At 44.9% G+C, this 16873-nt stretch overlaps 1 protein-coding gene across 4 annotated transcripts; it reads left to right on the plus strand.

Annotated features, from left to right (window-relative positions):
- Positions 1-9412: 9412 nt before the first annotated feature.
- On the plus strand, positions 9413-16108 carry LOC311591300 (leukocyte immunoglobulin-like receptor subfamily A member 5). 4 transcript variants are annotated; one of them, XM_084770770.1, is made up of 6 exons: positions 9413-9688; positions 9904-10165; positions 10491-10526; positions 10666-10968; positions 11324-11626; positions 15864-16108. In XM_084770770.1, exons 2-6 carry the CDS (start codon positions 10084-10086, stop codon positions 15980-15982), a joined length of 843 nt encoding a protein of 280 aa, XP_084626896.1. In that variant the 5' UTR covers positions 9413-9688; positions 9904-10083; the 3' UTR covers positions 15983-16108. The 4 variants fall into 4 exon arrangements, with proteins under 4 accessions (XP_084626896.1, XP_084626897.1, XP_084626898.1 ...); XM_084770771.1 differs by having other exon boundaries at positions 10684-10968; XM_084770772.1 differs by lacking the exons at positions 9413-9688; positions 9904-10165 and adding an exon at positions 10201-10331.
- The last annotated feature ends 765 nt before the right edge of the window (positions 16109-16873 follow it).

The following is a 16873-nucleotide window of genomic DNA, read 5'->3' on the forward strand; positions in this document are numbered from 1 at the left end:
ACAAGTGGTGCTCTTAACCACTGAGCCATCTCTCCAGGCCCCATCCTTTCATGGTCTTATGTAACCTAGACTGGCATAGAACTTAATATGTAGTAGATGAAGGTGACTTTGAACTTCTGATTCTCTGATTTGAGTTTTGGGGTTACGGGTATGTACAACCACACTTAGTTTCTGTGATGCTGAAGCTAGAACCCCAGAATTCATTCATAGTAGGCAAGGCACATTGACAACTGAGCTATATCTTCATTCCAACTGCATATTTCTTACAAAAACCCTTCAGGAAGATTGTATGTGTGAGAAGCCTGAGTACACTCTAACCGAGAAGGCAGAACTTGGAAGCTGCACGAACCTATAGATTCTGACCATGGTGCTGAACCCAGAGCAGCATGCCAACATCTCAATCAGCACTGTGGACAGCAGCCGGGAAAGCCGCGCTCTCTTGAGGCTGCATTCTGATGAGAAAACTACAAGGGTGGGGGAGGAGTGGGGAAGGGTAGGGGGGCGGGGGGTAGAGGGGGGTGAGGTGGGGGTTGGGGGGTGCATCTAGACTCTGGGCATATCCAGGGAAGGACACAGAATTTAGCAAGAGGCAAAGAAGCTTACGGTATTGGGTAAGGTCTAGATAGATCATGAAATATTGCTCCATGCACAAGACAGCGAGAGGAGACTAACAGGGAAGCTGTGGACTTGGAGTAGTCGACACAATATATCTTCTCTCAGTGCACATGAGTGCACAGTACAGGTACAATCAGAATGTTTATAATACATCAGGCCTTTATCAGCCTGTTGTGTAGCTATTTCCTATGACCATTGAGGCCTTTTGAAACTTATTTCTATTTTTTTTTTGAGACAGAGTTTCTCTGCATAGCCTTGGCTGTCCTGGACTTGCATTATAGACCAAGATGGCCTTGAATTCACAGTCATCCACTAGCCTTTGACTTTCTGACTGCTGAGGTTGCAGGCATGCGCCACCACACCCAGCTGACTATTGAGGTCTTGAGGCAGAGCAGCTGTGATTTCATGAGGCTCATGGGGGTCCCATCTCTTCCAGTTATGTGTATAAGAAGTGCACAGTTGCTAGGAATGGGATATGTAAGGTTTTAAGAGAACAGTTTTTTGTGTGTAGTTGCCTGGAAACCATACTGTATTTGTAAACGAGGTTTTAAACAGGCTTCATTAGGTGATCCCAAGCAATTCATTAGTTTACCAAGCTGGACTGGCATGGAATCTTTTCTTTAGCCTGTCAGTTGCTTAACTCAGGTGAATAGGCATTTCTTATGTCTCTTATATCTTTCATAGGTCAAAATTAACCCCTCACTCACTGGAATGGTACAATTCATTTACTGCATTTGGTATTTTGTGTCGTTAATACCTCTACCTATCAAGATTTAAGACATTTTCATTCCACTAATAAGAAACAGTTACTGTCACTTACCAGGAAACTGAGACACAGGAGAGGACATTCTAGTGGGACTCTAGATGAGAGAATCTTGGGAGAAAGGCAAAGTAGAAGGACCCAGAGGGTCCTAGAAGCTTACAAGTAGAACATTATGATAGGCAGATTTGGGCCCAGGGGTCCTGCTCAAACTAAGGCACCAGCCAAGGACAATACAGGCAGTAAACCTTAAGCCCCTACCCAGATCTAGCCAATGGACAGAACACTCTCCACAGTAGAGTGGAGAGTGGGATATGACTTTCTCACATACTCTGGTGCCTCACCTTTGACCATGTCCCCTGGACGGGGAGACCTGGTGGCAATCAGAGGATGGACAGCAAGTTACCAAGAAGAGACTTGATACCCTATGATCATATAGAGGGGGAGGTAATCCCCCACAGGAACAGTCATAGGGGAGGGGACTAAGGGGAAATTGGGAGGGAGGGAAGAATGGGAGGATACAAGGGATGGGATAACCATTGAGATGTAACAAGAATAAATTAATAAAGGAGGAAAAAAAAAAAGAAGAAACAGTTACTGAAGTAGCCAGAGTTCAAAACCAACAAAATGCACACAGACACATAATGGTCACACATTATCGAAACTAGAAACTCTAAAATTGCCATTTGGACTCAACAAACTGGGAAACTCAGGGGAAAATGAACTTGATAGTCAGAGCAGAGGTTGTCTGCTAGTAGAGTTTCTTCTTGCTTAGAGAGCACACCATTCTGTTGTTCTACCTAATTGGATGAAGCCTACTCACATTCTTAATGTTAATATTGCTGTGATAAAAACACTGTGACCAAAAAGAACTTGGGTGGGTGGGAGAATTTATTTGGCTTACACTTACACATTGTAGACCATCATTGAAAAAACTCAGGACAGGAACTCAAACTGGGCTGCAGCCTGGAGACAGGAACTGATGCAGAGGCCATGAAAGAGTGCTGCTTACTGGCTTATTCCACATGGATTGCTTAGAGTGCTCTTTTAAATAGAAGCCAGGACCACCAGCTAAGGGTGTCATCACACACCATGGGCTGCTCCCTTCTATGTTAATCACTAATTAAGAACATCCCTATAGGCTTGCCTATTGAAAACATTTCTGTAATTGAGGCTTCTTCCTCTCTGTTGACCCTAGCTTGTGTCAAGTTGACATAAAAAGAGCCGGTATACTCACTCACATTATGGTGTGTGTGTGTGTGTGTGTGTGTGTGTGTGTGTGTGTGTGTGCACTTTGTGATTTGCTTCAGTGGAAGATTTAACTTAATTTAATTCTATCCAAAAATTTCATCACAGAAACCCCTAGAATAATATTTTACTATTCGTCTGGAAACAGTGTCCCACCAAGTTGACACCATTGTCAGCTCATTATGTGCTTCTTCATGCCACACTTGTCCTACGTGTAAAATAACAATAAGGTCATAATTCTATCTAAGAAGATATGGCCATCCTTGGTATATCTGGTATCTTGGGGTCCCTATCATTGTGACTACAACCAAAAGCAACTGAGGGATGAGAGCGCTTATTTCAGCTTACAGATTACTGTCCATCATCCAGGAAAGTCAACGCAGGAGCTCAGAGCAGAAACCTGGAGACAGGAATGGATGCACAGGCCTGGGAAGGCCATCAGTGAAGGCGCTCCAGTTGTGGAAGATGCCCCAGGATTGACAGAGTCATGGGAGAGAAGTTAAGGCTCAGTATTATGTTGTGGGCTCAGAGTCCATGAAGAGATTTCAGGAGTGGACATTGGTGAAAGTACAGCCCAGTTGCTTTGGAGACCTGAGGCTTTTGGAGATGCCAGTACCATGGCATGACCACAAGGACAGCAATTGAGGAGTGGAGCTGGCCTGTGCTGTGAAAGGTAGAGCCAGAGAAGTGGAGCCCATTGGAGCCCATAAGATTGTGTGTTCTCAGCATCTGGCTCCAAGCTTTACACTGTTAGACTCTGAGTTTGCTGATTTGAATGCAACATCACTGGCTTTTCCTTATTGGAATAAGAAAATATGTAATTTATTTTGATCTTATGGGAGCTCACAGTTGCAGACATTGGATATTTTAGAAAGACTTTGAACTTTAAAGAGACTGGATAGTGTGTGTGTGTGTGTGTGTGTGTGTGTGTGTGTGTGTGTGTGTGTGTTTAGAGATAGGGTTTCTCTATGTAAGAAGAGCCCTGCCTGTCCTAGAATCCTTTGTGGAGCAGGCTGGCCTTGACCACGCCAAGATCTGGTTGCTGCTGCCTCCTTAGTGCTGAGATCAAAGGTGTGGGCCACCACCCCTCTGCAAGTTGTAGAATATTTAAAGGCTGTAGGGCTTTTAAAAGTTACGATGTTGTACATTGTGATACCAATATCAATGTGTTAATATGTTATCTTGGGGATAAACTAGAAAGGAAAAGTTATGGTTTAACAGTAATGTGTTTGTGTCAATTTCCTTGTTACCTTTATGTCCACTTGACACAGGTTGGAGTCATTTGGGAAGAGGGAAATGCCTCCATAAGATTGGCCTCCAGGCAAGTCTGTTGAGCATTTTGTTAATTAGTGAGTGATGTGGGAGAGTTCAGCCCATTGTGGACAGTATCACTCCTGGTCAGGTAGTCCTGAGGCTTATAAAAAAAAAAGCAGACTGAGCAAGTCATAGGGAGCAAGCCAGTGAGCAGCACTCCTTCATGGCCTTTGCTTCAGTTCCTGCCTCCAAGTTCCTTGGGTTCCTGTCTTGACTTCCCGCAGTGATGGACTGCAGCCTGGAAGTGTAAGGTGGGTCCACCTGTTCTTTCCCAAGTTGTTTCCAGTCAAAGTCTTTAATACAGCATTAGAAAAGGACAACTTGATATCAGTTCACTAGAAGAGAATTAAAAGGTTTTTTTTTTTGAGCGATGTTTACATTTCTTCTTGGTATTTTATTCACTTAAGCTATTTGTGAAAGTTTTATTCATGAGTAGAATGTATTTTCTTCATATCTCCTTCTTCAACTCCTTCCATGTCTTCCTCCATGTCCCAACTCAAATTTGCAATGATGTCCCGAATTTATTTCTTCTATAATCACACACACAGACACACACACACACACATACACACACACACACACACACACACGGACACACACAGACACACATACACACGGACACACACAGACACACAGACACACGGACACACACAGACACGCAGACACACGGACACACACGGACATACACAGACACATACAGACACACAGACACACGGACATACACAGACACACACGCAGACACACACACACACATACACACACATACACAAACACACACGGACACACATATACACAAACACACACAGACACACACAGACACACAGATACACGGACACACACAGACACACATGCAGACACACACATACACAAACACACACGGACACACACAGACACACACACACACACACACACACACACACACACACACACACACACACACCCCACACTACTGAATCCACCTAATGGCAATCACATGTCTTCCATGTTCTTAATATTTTGTAATTTAAGTGCCATGAAATTAGTAGACAGTTTCTAAAACCCGTGCTCTAAGCTTACAGCGTTCCGTTCCATGTGGCTTATGATTACTACTGATTGCCAGCTTGACAACATCTACGGTCACCACAGACTCAGGCCTCTGGGCATACCTGTGAGGATTCTGCAGGTTAGGTTCATTGAGATGGGAAAACCCATCTTAAGTGCAGGGGCCAACATCCCTTGGGCTAGACTCTCTCACTGTGTAACAAGGAGAAAGTGATCCCAGCACCAGCATTCATCTCTTTCTCTGCTTCCTGAACTGGATGCCATGTGACCAGCAGCTCAAGGCTCCTGCCACACCACAAATTTCCCACCAAAATGCACTGTACACACTGTGGGATGGTGAGCCATAGTGAACTTTTCCTTCCTTAGGTTTCTTTTTAAAAGATTTATTTATTTTCTTATGAGTACTTTCCCTGCACTGATGTATGTACATCACATGTGTGGATGGTGTTCTCCGATTTCAGAAAAGGGCATTGAATCCTCTAGACTTGGAGTTATAAATAACTGTTAGCCACCATATAGGTGCTGGGAAGTGAACCTGGGTCCTTCCTTTGCAAGAGCAGCAACTGCTCTTACCCATCAAACATCTCTTTAGCTCCTCAAGTTGCTTTTGACAGGTCATTTTTATTGCAGCAGTGAGACAAGAAACTAGTACGATGTAAGATAACAATAGAAGAAAATAAGGAACGTGTACATGATTTTATTTACGTACATGGATTCCATTAATATTTATGCATATTATAACTATAGACACGTACAGATAACAAATGTAATTTATGTTGGCTAGAAAAGAGCAGTGCATGAAGACACAATAAACGTGCTAGCCTTCACTTACCAGGAACCTGGGACAGAGGGGAGGACATCCTACTGGGACTCTAGATGAGAGAAGCATGGGAGAATAGCAAAGTAGAAGGATCCAGAGGGTCCTAGAAACCTACATAGAACATTATGATAGGCAGATTTGGGCACAGGGGTCCTGCTCAAACTAAGGCACCAGCCAAGGACAATACAGGCCATAAAACTTTAAACCCCTACCCAGATCTAGCCACTGGACAGAACACTCTCCACAGTAGAGTGGAGAGTGGGATATTACTTTCTCACATACTCTGGTGCCTCACCTTTGACCATGTCCCCTGGAGGGGGAGACCTGGTGGCACCCAGAGGAAGGACAGCAGGTTACCAAGAAGAGACTTGATACCCTATGAGCATATACAGGGGGAGGTAATCCCCCTCAGGAACAGTCATAGGGGAGGGGAATAAGGGGAAAAGAGGAGGGAGGGAAGAATAGGAGGATACAAGGGATGGGATAACCATTGAGATGTAACAAGAATAAATTAATAAAAAAAGGAAAAAAATAAATGTGCTAGTATCTGGCAGAGGAGAACCCTCTATACTACCAGAGTTCAGTTTTCAACAGGCTTAAATAGCACATGATGATTTGCGAATGTTGTGTGCATTACATTCATTCTACAAGGAATTATGTTGTGATTCATAGTATAATAATACAATGAATATGAGATGACTGAAGTGTGCTCAACAATAGAGTATGATAAACAGTGTCATCTACTCTGCATTTTATCCATAAGACACATCTACAGAAGGGGAGGCTTGGGAAAGAAGAAATAAAACAGCATAAGAATAGGAAGAAGGCCGGGCAGTGGTGGTGGCGCACACCTTCAATCCCAGTACTTGAGAGACAGAGGCAGGTGGATCTCTGTGAGTTCAAGGCCAGCCTGGTCTGCAAAGTGAGTCCAGGACAGTCAAGGCTATACAGAGAAACCCTGCCCCAAACGGGCGTGGTGGCGCACGCCTTTAATCCCAGCACTCGGGAGGCAGAGGCAGGTAGATCGCTGTGAGTTCGAGGCCAGCCTGGTCTACAGAGCGAATCCAGGACAGCCAAGGATAACACAGAGAGACCCTGTCTCGAAAAACCAAAACCAAAACCAAAACAAAACAAAAAAACCCAAAAACCAAAAAACAAAACAAAACAACAAAAAAACAAAAAACCAAAAACAAACAAACAAACAAACAAACCAATAACCAACAATCAACCAACCAACGAAACAAACAGAAAGAATAGGGGGATTGGGAAAGATTATTGGGAGGAGGACAAGTAAGGACAGAGTATGGGGGATGGCTCAGAGGTTGAGAACATGCACTGCTCTTGCAGAGGACTGGAGTTCAGTTCCGAGCATCCACACCGAGCACCATAGCCACTTGTAACTCCAGCTCCTGTGTCCCTTTTTTGGCCTCCAGGGGTGCACTACTCATGTGTGTGCCTCCCCCACATCCACGCAAATTAAAATAATAAAAAAATTAAATACTTACAAAAAACAGAATTGCTTTTATACACTAGCTTTAAAATCTAATTTAAAAGGATGTGCCTGGGCTGGAGAGATGGCTCAGTGGTTAAGAGCACCACCTGCTCTTCTAAAGGTCCTGAGTTCGATTCCCAGCAACTACATGGTGGTTCACAGCCATCTGGAATGTCATGTGATGCCCTCTTCTGGCCTGCGGGTGTGCATGCAGGCAGAACACTGTATACGTAATCAATCAATCAATCAATCAATCAATCAATCTTAAAGACATGCCCATTCCACAGTTGTAGGAATCACAAACTGAGGGGTGGAAAAAGGCTGTTACTGCTTTGTGGACATGCAGTTCTCCTTTGGGATGGTGACAATGTCCAGGAACTAGGTGTAGGTGGTGGCTGTGTAGCATTGAGAATTTACCCCATGATGTATAATTACACACTTTGAAGTGCTTGGTGGTTAAACTCATGTTTTTATGAACTATAATTCAGTAAGGAAAATGAGATAAAAAAAAACCTACAACAACCAAAATGAGACTTGATACCCTATGAGCATACACAGGGGGGAGGAGGTTCCCCCTCAGTCGCAGTCAATAGGGGAGGGGAGTAAGGGAAAAATGGGAGGGAGGGAGGAATGGGAGGATACAAGGGATGGGATAACCATTGAGATGTAATATGAATAAATTAATAAAATATATTTAAAAAACCCTACAACATGGAATCCTTATAGAATGAGGAGGTTTGCCTTAGTGACTTCTCTGTTGCTGTGATAAGATATCATGACTAGAAGCAAGTTATGGAGGAAGGTTTGTTTTCACTTATGGTTCTATGGGGTCAGATAACTCACCATTGAGAGGACAGCATGGCGGCAGGCTGTAGGAGTAGGACACTGCCTGGTCCCATTTCACCAGTCCTCCAAGAAGCAGAGAGTGAACTGGACATGGGTCAAGACTATCTATTACCAAAGCCTACGTCCAATGACCTGCTTCCTCTAGCAACCGTCCATGTCCTGGAAATTCTCTAATCTCCCCCAGCCAATGCCCCCAACTGGGGACCCAGTGTTCAAATACACAGGTGGTTCTTATCTAAACCACCGTCAAGGTGCACCGTAATTCTGAGGTCACAACAATCAAATGTTACCTCCTTGATGAGTTCGAGGCCAGCCTGGTCTGCAGAGTGAGTCCAGGACAGCCAAGATAACACAGAGAAACCCTGTCTCAAAAAAACTAAAAATAAATAAATAAATAAATAAATAAATAAATAAATAAATACTTTTCTCTCCTCCTGTCTGTCTGTCTGTCTGTCTACAGAGGCTGCAAAATGATGCCATATCTCTTCTGGTGTTAGAGAAACAGTGAGTTGTAGGCCACTCAGTGTGGGTCCTCTGGGAGAGCAGGCAGTGTTCTTAGCTCCCAAGCCTTTCTCTCCAGCCTCCTTGATAAAACTTCTATAATAAGATTCGATTAATAAAAGTCTGAGTGTATAGTTTGTGTTGTACACAATGCTATTACACCTCTTTAGCCACCTGGTTTTCTACCCGGGGGTGCAATACGACATCTTATGATGCTGTGTAGCAGGAGGGCAGGTGCAGGCCATTGATGAATCACTCCTAGCACAAGCGCTTTTGTATCCCAGGTCTTATTCTGAAAAATTTGCACGTCCTTGTGCTTCGTGATCTTCACAACCTGAGAGGAGATTGTCACTATCTTCTCACCTTGAAGAGTATGGGATGGAGGCTGTTGATAAATATATCTCTCATGATTCAAGCAGAAAAGATCAATTATTTTCTAGTCAGCAGTAGCGTGTAGGCATGCAGACATGATCAAGTGAGGATTTGTTGTCAGGAGAGAAAAGAAACCGAGAAGGGAACCAAAGGGTGAGGATGAGAAAGAAGAAGTGACATGACCGGTCCATGGAGGAGAGTGAAGAGGAGCTGTAACGTCTCACAGAAATGATGAAACCAGAAGGAGGAAGTCTGGGGAAATAAAAACCACAGCCTCCTTACAGGAAGGAAGCTAGTATCCTCACATATGAGTTAGATAGTTTCAATATGGTCACACTGAAAAAAAAAACCCTCCCTCTTTCTTTTCACTAACCTGTCCATCTATTTGTTCTACTGAGGACAAGTGCTTGAATCTGGATTTGGAGGTCATTTGGGGTCCAGACTTGTAAGCCCCAGAACTCTGATAACAACCGCGGCCGATTTGGAAAGAAAAGAAAGTGAACGAGAAAGGACTAATTGACGAAACCCTCACACGAAGCCCCGATGATGGAATTGTTTCTTTTCCTAGCCCTCTGCGTCCCTCCGGGTTCATACTCAGGATGAAACAGTGGGTATTCTTTGAAACGTCAACCTGCATCTTCTTTAAAACATCTCCAGAGTTTGAAGGATGCTGGCCATGGTAAGGACCCCAGAGTGCTGTGTAGATACTTGACAGGATGAAGGAAGGAAGGAGACCTCATGATTGCCCTCTGAGACAAAGGGATGAGATCTCAGCTACCCTTCCTACCTCAGGGGTTTATATTCTGATTATTATTATTATTAATGTTGTTGTTATTATTTTTAAAAAGAGATTTATTTATTTATTATGTTTACATTTATTTATTATATTTACAGAAGAGGGCACCAGATCTCCTTATAGCTGGTTGTGAGCCACAGTGTGGTTTGCTGGGAATTGAACTCAGGACCTTTGGAAGAGCAGGCAGTTCTCTTAACCTCTGAGCCATCTCTCCAGCCCTATTCTGATTATTATTGAAATAAGACCATGAAGTCAGATGTCTATCAACCTGGCAGAGAATGACTCTCTATCTAAAGTGTCAACAGTCTGCATCACTGCTTGTGCCCCAGCTCCAGGAAGACAAAGACCAAGCTCCTGAAGGTGTCAGTTCCTCTTCCTGTGGGGCTGTTGGTGTGCTAACTTTGTCTCCGGGAACTCAGGCTAACAGGCCACACCTTGCCTGACTGTTCATCAAACCGCACAGCAGAACAGTAGGTGGTGATGGAAGACAGCGTGACTCTTACTCTCACTGTCCTGTTCAGCCTTGGTGAGATGTAAAAAGGGGAGCCAGCTAAGTCTGGGAAAGACCTCACCCCCATAGACAAGCCCTGGCTCATGAGGAGATTCCAGGGGTCCCGGAAGCTCTAGGTAGTGGAGGACCTCCTCAGCTTTCAGGATGAACTTCTCACAGGACAATCTCTTTCAGGGCTGAATCTGGGCTACAAGAAAGCGGTACTGGCAGGTGGGTGTATTTCCAACTTTCCCAGGTCCCTCCAACCACACCCAGGCAGTGGGGGGTGGGAAGCAGCAGATGTTGGGGGTGGCCGGAGGGTCCTGGACCTGATAATAAGGATGTGGATGATGAGTGTCCTTGGAACCAGCCCCTGGGTTCTTTTCAGGGACTCTCTCTGTGCCCATCATCTGGGCTGAGCCAGATTCTGTGGTGAAGTGGGGGACGACTCTGAGCATCTGGTGCCAGGGAGACTTCGAGGCTCTGGAGTACCATGTGGAGAAAGCAGGAAGCCCGTCACCCTTGTACAGACAGCCTTCACTGGAGCACAAGAACAAGGTCAATTTCTCCATCTCATTCTTATCGGACCGTCATGGAGGGCGGTATCGTTGTTACTATCTGAGCCCTGCTGGCCGGTCGGAGCTTAGTAACCCACTGGAGCTAGTGGTGACAGGTAAGGGGACACTCGAGGATCTCCCTCCCCAACTCTCCCCCTCCCTCCCTCCCCCTCTCTCTCCCTCCCCCTCCCCCTTTCCCTCCCCTCCCCCTTCCTCTCGCATGTGTCCAGTTCCTAAAAGGCAATGTGGGACCCAGTTTACTCATTACAGCCTCCACATCCTCCTTCTTTTCTTCCTTTGATTTTTATTTGAAACAAGGTTTCACTATCATGCACTTCTGGCTGTCCTGGAATTTGCTATGTAGACCATGCTGGCCACGAGCACGCAGATCCACCTGCCTCTACCTCCCGGAGTGGAGTGCTGGGATTAAAGGCACGCGCCACCACACCTGCCTGCCTTCTTCTCTCGTAGGATTCTACAGAAAACCCACCCTCTCGGTCCTGCCGAGCTCTGCAGAAACCTCAGGAGGGAATATGACCGTTCAGTGTGGTTCCTCGCTGGGATACGACAGGTTCATTTTGACTCGGGAAGGAGAACATAAGCTATCCAGGACAATACATGCACAGAATGCACCTACAGGGCAGTTCCAGGCCCTGTTCGCTATTGGTCCTGTGACGCTCAGCCAGAAATGGACGTACAGATGCTATGGCAATTACAAGAGCAGTCCATATGTGTGGTCAGAATCCAGTGACCCCTTGGACCTCCTAGTGTCAGGTGAGGGAGCGCCATCATGAGCAGTAAGTTTTGAGTCTTCCCCATAGCATTTCTATGAGTCTTTATTTTCAGATATGTGGCTAACAAAAACTTGCGGTCCCTGAGCCAGGCGGAGACCAAATTTGAGAGACAGCGCCACCTTCAGGATGGGATAAGAAGGGACCAAGTGTCCCTTGTGGCCCCTTTCTGCCTATCTTCTTTCTGGTGATGTCCAGGGAACCTTCGCTGTTAATCCATCAGTGTCTGTAGCCTGGAGAGAACCCAACCCGCAGAGACACCCTGTCATTGGCTGTACTTTGCTTAAGATGGGGGAATGTGACTCTCCGCAGTGTCCTGTGAATGATTTTTAGGGGTTACTAGACGCTCTGGTACACATCTCCTCTCCTCTGAGTGGTCAGACCCCATTGAAACCCCGCTTACCCTAAGGACAAATGAGAAACTTAGAAACTTCAGTCACGGATGCACATTTAAAACAGGATCTGCTTGGTCACCAAGATTGAGGAATAGGAGGGCTGGGGAGGGAGGGGGACAGAAACAGGCAGTTGCTGGGAGGGATGAAGTTTGAGAAAATCGACAGAAAGGCCTAGGTACTCAGAGACTTGCCCTGGTGAGGTCTCAGCTCAGGAAAAGATGTACAGCCTCTCTCCTATGCTCCTCCTTTTGACACGTCCCTAACATGTTCTCCCTTCCCTTGTAGCCAGGACCTACAGTGTTATTTATTATAAGACATGGTCTTATTTGTCTTAGAGCCCTGAAGACACACTTTCTGGTTTTCCAAAGCTGAGGCGGTCAGTCTCCTTTTGTGTCTAAGACAAAAAAAAAAAAAATCTCAGCTCAGCATTATCAGGCAGATCTTTATGATAATTGTGACTTCAACTTTCTGTGTGTAACATACAGGAACTGGGTCTGTGTTTACTTGGCTTTACCTTGGGAGGTGACAGATGAGAAAGCCTTCTCCCTCCTGCCATTGTTGGCTTCATCTACACACGAGAAGCTACTTAGACACGGTCTCCAAGGACCCTTCATTTCGCACCTTTTGAAGCATCTGAGAATGGAGCTTTATTTCGGACCTCCTCCATCCTTAAGCCCCTTTCTGTTTCTGCATATAACTGTACACATGAAAGAAACAGGAGCTAGAGCGACACCTTGTGGTTAAGAGTGTGTACTGCTCCTGGAGAAGCTGATAGTTTGGTTTCCAGCATCCAGTTATGACAGCTAACAACTGCCTGTGACTCCAGTTCCCGGCAATCTAACTTCCTCTCTGGCACTGCAGTCAACTGCACACACACACACACACACACACACACACACACACACACACACACACACACACACACACTCACACACAGACACACACACACTCACACACACAGACACACACACACACACAATTTGTTTTGCTGTAATGCTGTAGTTTGTATTTTAAGACAGGGTCCCTCTAGCTCTGGCTGGCCTGGAACTCTCTATGTAGACCAGGCTGCCTGGGATCAAAGGAATGCGTCACAGCACTCAGCTTCAATATACACATAAATTAAAAAAAATTAATCTTTTATAAAAAGACAAAAAAAAAAAAACCCATAAGGCGTGGAGCTGGAACATGGGATTGCATCCAACAGTCTTGAGCCTCACATAGGAGGACACCAAAGTAATGGTTTGTGGAGCTTTCATTGCTCATAAAAAATCCATTCAGCTTTTTCCACTAACAAGTCACCAGCGCACACCAGCGCACTAGTATATGACATACTGTGTGATACCCCGGCACCGGTAAGTCCTGAAGAATGTTCTGGAAGAAGAGGAAGGATAATACATCCTGCTAGTGGGATGTGATGTCTGAGAGAATGCTGGGGCCGAGAGAGAACACAGGTAACTGGGTGAGCAGGGAGCAGCACGCAGGGACACCCTCTTAGCAGCTCTTTTATCCAATTGCTGAGAGACTATGACGGTGCAACCCCCCTCTCATGCCTGGAGTGTTCTCCTGAGTCCCCTCAGGTCAGGAGATACGACTGCTCAGGCCGTAATGGTCACAGTGAGGTCTTGTTGTGGGTGAGGCTGAGGCACCCAGAAGCATGGCATCCCTTGCCATGAGTACCAATCTGCGAGGCCTCTTCTGAACTCACCCGGGTCTCCGTATTCAGCGCACAACTGAGACACAGGAGGGGCTGTACAGCTGCTCACCACAGTGGCTGTGCAAATTGCTGCCTGACAACTTTTTTGTTTGTTTGTTTGTTTGTTTGCATAGCCGATTTGTTTCTAGTCTACATTTTCTGTTTACTCTTGTGTACATTGGTTCCTTTAGTTTTTGAACCTTTAAAAATGGTTAAAAAATATATTTTTTTTATATGTATGGGTATTTTACCTGCATGTAGTCTGTGCACTATGTATGTGCTTTGCCCACAGAAGCCAGGAGAGGGCATAATATCCTTGAAACTGAAGTTGCAGATGGTTGTGAACCGCACAACATGCAGTTGCCCACAGAGCTCAGAAAACAACAACAACAACAACAACAACAACAACAACAACAACAACAACAAAACATTGGACTCCCTGAGATCCCACTACTTCTTTATTTTCTGGGAAGATCTCAGCCCATCACAGAGCCCTTGACCAAGGAGAATTCTAGATAGGTAGTTACAAAGAGTATAGTCTTGTCCATAGGAGGCCAGTTGTGAGCCATCATATGTGTGTTGGGAATCAAATTGGGTCCTCTGGAAGAGCAGCCAGTGCATTTAACCACTGAGCCACCTCTCTAGCCACAAGAATTTCTTTTCTATCATTGTGGCTCAGCATGGGGACCTGAGTTAGGATCTCCAGTTGATACTTTAAAAAGAAGCTTAGCATAGTTGTAATCCCAGATATGGGGAGGTATAAGAGGAGGCTTCCTTGGGCTTGTTTGGCACCTACTCTTACCGAATCAGCAAGCTCCACTCCAAATATGGTGGAGAACAATTAAAAAAGATGCTAAGATGCTGATCTCTGGTGTCCATATGTGTGTGCCAGTGAATCATACAGTGTGTCATATGCTAGTGCCCTTCTGGGCACTGGTGATTCATAAACTGACTTACACAGAAACTTACTGTTTTAAAACTTGCAAAACTGGTGGCTAGAAAAATGGCGCAGCGGTTAAGAGCACTGGCTGTTCTTCCAGAGGACTCTGGTTCAACTCTCATATAAATGGGGCGTCTATAGACAGCAGATGAGAGTATCAGTTACCCTAGGACTGGAGTTACAGACAGTTGTAAGCCATCATGTAGGGCCTGGGAATGGAATCCAGGTCCCTTGAAAAGGCAGTAAGTGCTCTTACCCACTGAGCCATTGAGTCAGCCCTTGTGTTTACGTTTCTGTATGTAGAAGCATATTGTATTTCCCGTCGGCATTGCCAGCAGTTAGAATTTACATATGTCCTTTTGTGTATCTATGTCTCTCTGTGTATGGCGCGCTGTGATTCTGACTTAATGATGCTCAGTTAATAAGTAGTTCAAAGAGTGATGAAGTTCCAGGGTATCTGGCTAGGATCAGATGCACCTCCTGTTTGGTATGGCTGCTGTGCTAGGACCCCTGAGGCCTGGTCCTTGACTCTTAGCTTCTGGGCGATAGCTGGTGAAGCACTGGTAACTCACCTCTCTGGAAATTGGGTTGCATGTTCCTGTGATCGGAATGTTTAGAGAGCTAAGAGGGTGCTACTGCTTCTGAATTGGGAGACCACTTCTCATTAGTTACGAACTCACAGAGGATAGTGGGGCCGAATTATCACAAGGAAACTGGCTGAGTCATGGAAAGTGCCCATTAAGAGTCTACCGTAATTGGGCTGGAGAGATGGCTCAGCAGTTAAGAGTGCCACCTGCTCTTCCAGAGGTCCCGAGTTCAATTCCCAGCAACCACATGGTGGCTCACAACCATCTATAATGTGATCTGATACCCTCTTATGCAGCTAAAGCACTCATATGCAATAAATAAAATAAATAAATCTTTCAAAGAGTCTACCTTAATTAACAAAACTAAGACATAAGAAAGTGTACCCCAGGGGAACATTTTGTATTTATTAGTATGTACAAACACTACCCCCCTTCCTTATTTCCTGGGATGAGCTCAGCCCATCACAGACCGCCTGACCAAGGGGAATCCTTAGATATGGAGGTAGGTAGTTACAGAGAATATAGTCTTGTCCGTAGGAGGCGTGTACCCTGTGTGGACTTTCAGGATGGCTCTGACCTTGGTGGTTTCTTTGTCCGATTCCCAGATTTACATCCCCAGGATCACAGAGTGGAGAATCTCGTCCGGATCACTTTGGCTACTTTGGTTCTGGTGACTCTTGGAATTCTGGTGTTTCACGCTTGCCACATCCGGAAAAGGACATGAGAGTATACTGGTTATGTTTAGATGAGAAAGCGGACTTATGCACTGGGGGATAATTGAGTGGATGGGGAAGTAAGAGCAATGTACAATGATGTAAATATACAGAGCTATTATGTTGAAATCTGTTCTCTTGCGCAGTAAATACATTAATAAAACAAATACATTAAAAACAGAACTACCTGAAGATTCTTTACTTCCGTCTCTAGGTTCCTAGGTGACTATATCAATGTCAAGGTCTCAAGCATGTTCATGTTTGAGAAATTACTACCCACAATCACCCAAGAACGGCAACAGCCTAACTAGATGTCAGCACGTGAACTTATGAATGGATAAAAATGGAGTGCGTACCAACTCAAGGCCCACTACCAGCAATGCAAGGGGTGGGTGGTCAAATGAAGGGAAGATGTCTTTCTTCATGCCTTCTGTTGGGAGTTAATAGTAAAAACAAAAACAAAAACAAAAACCAAACAAACACACACAAAAAAACAAAAGCAAAAAACCAAACCAACCAACCAACCAAACCCAAAAAACAAAAAACAAAACAACAACAACAACAACAACAAAACCAAACAAACCTGTGGGTCTTTAAGCAGAGCATGTGAGCTGACTCATTGATTTGTAACTCTATCACATTTACTAGGTGAAAATCCAAAGCCAAACACAGCCAGGAAATGCATTATACATGGCAGATAAGGAGAACAGAGGAGTTGTTGAAGAGAGCAGGCATGGGCATGGGGATTTTTATCCAGGGAGCCCATACATACTCACGTCAGAAAGAGCTTTAGGGATATGTGCTTCTTGATGTAAGGTCAGAGTACAAGAAAGGAAGACTGTAGGTGTATTTTGGGCATTCCGGCAAGATCATGGGATGGAATATATGGCCCAACATCTCCA

This window comes from Acomys minous (genome assembly GCF_964271855.1).
Source record: "Acomys minous genome assembly, chromosome: 20".
NCBI classification, from domain to species: domain Eukaryota; kingdom Metazoa; phylum Chordata; class Mammalia; order Rodentia; family Muridae; genus Acomys; species Acomys minous.

What these genes read in the sequence shown, in the direction of transcription:
- LOC311591300 (XM_084770770.1), top strand. Translation starts at nt 10,084, where the DNA reads ATGACTCTCTATCTAAAGTGTCAACAGTCTGCATCACTGCTTGTGCCC. An exon ending in CAAGAAAGCGGTACTGGCAG is followed by an intron (nt 10,527 to 10,665) that starts GTGGGTGTATTT and finishes CCTTGGAACCAG; the next exon opens with CCCCTGGGTTCTTTTCAGGG. An exon ending in CTTGGACCTCCTAGTGTCAG is followed by an intron (nt 11,627 to 15,863) that starts GTGAGGGAGCGC and finishes TCCGATTCCCAG; the next exon opens with ATTTACATCCCCAGGATCAC.